Source organism: Dreissena polymorpha, chromosome 4 (assembly GCF_020536995.1).
Source record: "Dreissena polymorpha isolate Duluth1 chromosome 4, UMN_Dpol_1.0, whole genome shotgun sequence".
NCBI lineage: Eukaryota > Metazoa > Mollusca > Bivalvia > Myida > Dreissenidae > Dreissena > Dreissena polymorpha.
This window is the reverse complement of record NC_068358.1, coordinates 81295853-81299303: the sequence shown is the minus strand read 5'-3', so window position 1 is coordinate 81299303 and position 3451 is coordinate 81295853. Positions and strand designations below refer to the sequence as shown.

The window sequence follows — 3451 nt, the reverse complement described above, 5'->3', positions numbered from 1 at the left end:
GTCAAGCGCAAGGTTGGGAGCTCCTTTAACCCAGATTACACCCCAAATGTTGTGCATTTACACTCACAAGGCGGTGGCCCCAGTTCTGTTCGTTTAAGGAGTTTGTTGTGCAAGTGTGTCTTGTTTTCCACATTTTTTTATTATGAACCATCCCCTCCACTGCTGTTAATCGTCTTACTCTGAATTGCGAGCGCAATATACGCCGATAAGTTTAACAAATAATTGAAGACAGTGGTTATCATTCATTTGTGCAATGTACTTATTCTTTGCCACACATAATGTACACATATATATACAGAATTAACATATAATAGAGAGTGTGCGGCAATTTAAAAAATCCTTCTACCTCTAATAGTATATTTTGGAATCTAAACATTCGTGAACTATTGATCCTTATGCATATATATTCCCCGAAGTCAGTATGATGCCAAACATCGAATGTTTTTTATGGCGTACACAGTCCTCAAGGGTAAACCATTGTCTATTTGGTTTTCCAAAGCTTTGAAAGATATTGGTGCAGCTGTGAAAGTCATCACGTCTTTCCATCAACAACAACTGAGAAATAAGTCACTGTAAGCAATAATTAAAATAACAGCTAAGAATCTCTATACATTACAAAGTTAACAATTATTTTAATTTCGCACAAACCATTTGTACAGCATCTATCAGTTGTGATTCTCTTACAACTGCTAGACGATATTGACAAAAGCTTCTCTTTTAAATGCTATTCACACGAGTTCTTGGCATTCGAGACAAGTTCTGTAAATGTCCATGCCTCTCGGGATATCCCTAGTTAGTCGTAAATAGATAGACCGCATGTGTTAAGCAGTGTTCAACGAAGCAATTTGTTTTAAGATCTCTTAGTTAATATGATCGTTAGTGCTATAGACAATTACTCTGAAAAAGAAGAAACACATATTTTTTACGTTGAGTCGAGGATTTTACTTTAAAATATATTCGTTATACAGATTGCACAGACCTTGGCGATATTCGTGAAGGATTGGTAAAAATCATCAAAAGAGCAAAGCCACCTTTTATATTAGTTTGTTTGTTGAACAAAAGAGTGCATCCGACAATAAAGTTATATCTTTCCTTAAGCCATAGCAACAGATCATTTACTACCGACATGATAGTTGCCGCAAAGTCCAAAAAACAAATATTTTAGATTGATTTAAGCTGTATTTATTATTACTATTTTTGTTTTATTTCCAGACACCCCTCGGCGACTACTGATACCCAGATTTTATTCAACTCCAACGAATGTCACATATTCGAAAGGTGAACTCGCAATTTTATATTGCTCCGTGGAAAATCTTGGAACAAAAACAGTAAGAAAACTGTTTGCAATGCAATGCCGATTTTGCATTTCAAAGCGACAATTCTAAAAAATACTGTAAGCTTAAAGGTTTTTTGATTATACTGAACAGATTCGAAGAAATGATTAAATATTTTGCTTTTGTTTAATTATAGATAATCTGGAGGAAGCAGCCGTATAACGTTCCCATAACAGTCGGCCAGTTACAGTTTTTGAATATCAATCGTTTCTACTTGAGTCACGTGCCACATCGAGACGAATGGAATTTATTGATTAAAAACGTACAACCATTTGACGCTGGGACATATGAGTGTCAGATCAGCAGCCAGGAAAAGCAGCTTCGGAGGAGCATAACCTTAAATGTAATCGGTAGGTGTATCATCACATTACTATCTTTGACGATATACGTATTTGTATTTGAAACATTATGGTAACAAACCAGGTTCCTTTTGATTCATACATATAGAAAACAATATATATCAAAATTCATTATCCATAGATAAAGCCTTGTCTCTTTATCTATTGTTAAAGACAAATGACCAATTTAACTTTAATTCAAGATAAAATATTCAATACTACATTCAACACAAGAAGGATAAATAAAGCTGATGTCACCGCCTTAAAAAGGTCAAGGCAAATTATTAAGGTAATAGCAGTTTTTTAAAAGCATGCGCAATCAATGACCGGTATTCTTTCATTTGGAAGATAAACTGATTAAATACTTCTTTTGCAATCTCCTTAAAACCATTGCTGGAAAGGTATGTTTTATATTATTTGATATTTTCTTATCATTCTTTCAGACACAACCGGAAGTTTATTTCCAGGTAAGGTAATTTTGCAATGCACCACTTTCATTGCTATATTTATAAAACATCGTGGAGAATTTAACTGCTTGACTTTGAAAATACATATCGTTAAACTACATAATTGTCTCATTATTTTTCAGAAATATTTATAACTGGCACACGTTTTGTTGAAGTAGGAGGTCACATATATTTATCTTGCAATGCATCTGGGAGTGAAAATCCCCCAGATGATATCGACTGGTTTAAAGACGGTAAGCATTCTTAACATAAAAACCAAATGAAAGTAAGCGGAAGTTTTTAATATTCAGACACAAAAATGCAAATATTTTGCACATATATTTCTCTAACAATTATATAACCCCGTTAGTTAAAATAAATCTTAATTAATCACTATATAACTCTAGCTTTAGTTTTACCTGCGAAGATAAGTCGATTAAATTTATCCAACAATCATTTAAAATTCGTATTCCGCTTTTTTATAAAGCAAATACCGTAACATAAATAAAAAGCGTTTTCATGCGCTCATTTAAAAGCTATGTGAAGTATGAAAACATAAATTAACATGCGTTTTCAAAAGGACATGTAATTGGTTTCAGATAATATTGGCAAAGCAATTCGTCACGAAAGAAAACGCGTAACATTTTAACTCATTATGTCATAAGAGGATATACGCTCTATCCTTACATCATAATCGGTATTTGTATTGAAGTGACTAAATAGATTTGAATATCAAGTTCCACATTGATATTTTTAACATATGTCAAACGATACACACGTTCTTGTGTATGTAGGCAATGTGTTGACCACAAAACACAGGCCTGGTGTTCACATAGAGAAGAAAGTGGCCTACATCAGCAACACAATATATAGTACCCTGGCCATTTATTCAGCTCACATGGCGGACGCTGGCACGTATGTATGTCGTACATCCGGGCTCCTGACCACCAGTTTCAAGGTCGATGTGCTAAACGGTAAATACTAAGGCTAAAATAAAAACTTATAAATGTTAATGCTTTGCTAAATATGCATTTTAAAGGGGCCTTTTCACAGATTTTGGCATTTTTTCAACTTATTCATTAAATGCTTTATATTGATAAATGTAAACATTGGATCATAAAAGCTCCAGTAAAAAATCAAGAAAAAAATTAAAAAAAGGAAAAGAACATTGTCCGGAGCAGGTTTCGAACCAGTGACCCCTGGAGTCCTGCCAGAGTCCTGAAGTAAAAACGCTTTAGCCTACTGAGCTATTCCGCCGAGTACACATTCTTGACGTATTTTATACCTTATATAAGCAATCTTCGTAGTTTCACAAAATTTAACGACAAAAACA

The 3451-nt window shown here is 33.9% G+C and overlaps 1 protein-coding gene across 1 annotated transcript; it reads left to right on the top strand.

Moving 5' to 3' along the window:
- The first annotated feature begins 447 nt into the window (after positions 1-447).
- LOC127878545 (leucine-rich repeats and immunoglobulin-like domains protein 1) lies at positions 448-3103 on the top strand. The gene is made up of 5 exons (XM_052425076.1): positions 448-469; positions 1213-1328; positions 1471-1684; positions 2262-2372; positions 2913-3103. Exons 1-5 carry the CDS (start codon positions 448-450, stop codon positions 3101-3103), a joined length of 654 nt encoding a protein of 217 aa, XP_052281036.1.
- The last annotated feature ends 348 nt before the right edge of the window (positions 3104-3451 follow it).

Coding starts and splice junctions, on each gene's coding strand:
- LOC127878545 (XM_052425076.1), top strand. CDS start 448: ATGGCGTACACAGTCCTCAAGG. Junction 1,685..2,261: donor CATAACCTTAAATGTAATCG/GTAGGTGTATCA, acceptor ATTATTTTTCAG/AAATATTTATAACTGGCACA. Junction 2,373..2,912: donor TATCGACTGGTTTAAAGACG/GTAAGCATTCTT, acceptor TTGTGTATGTAG/GCAATGTGTTGACCACAAAA.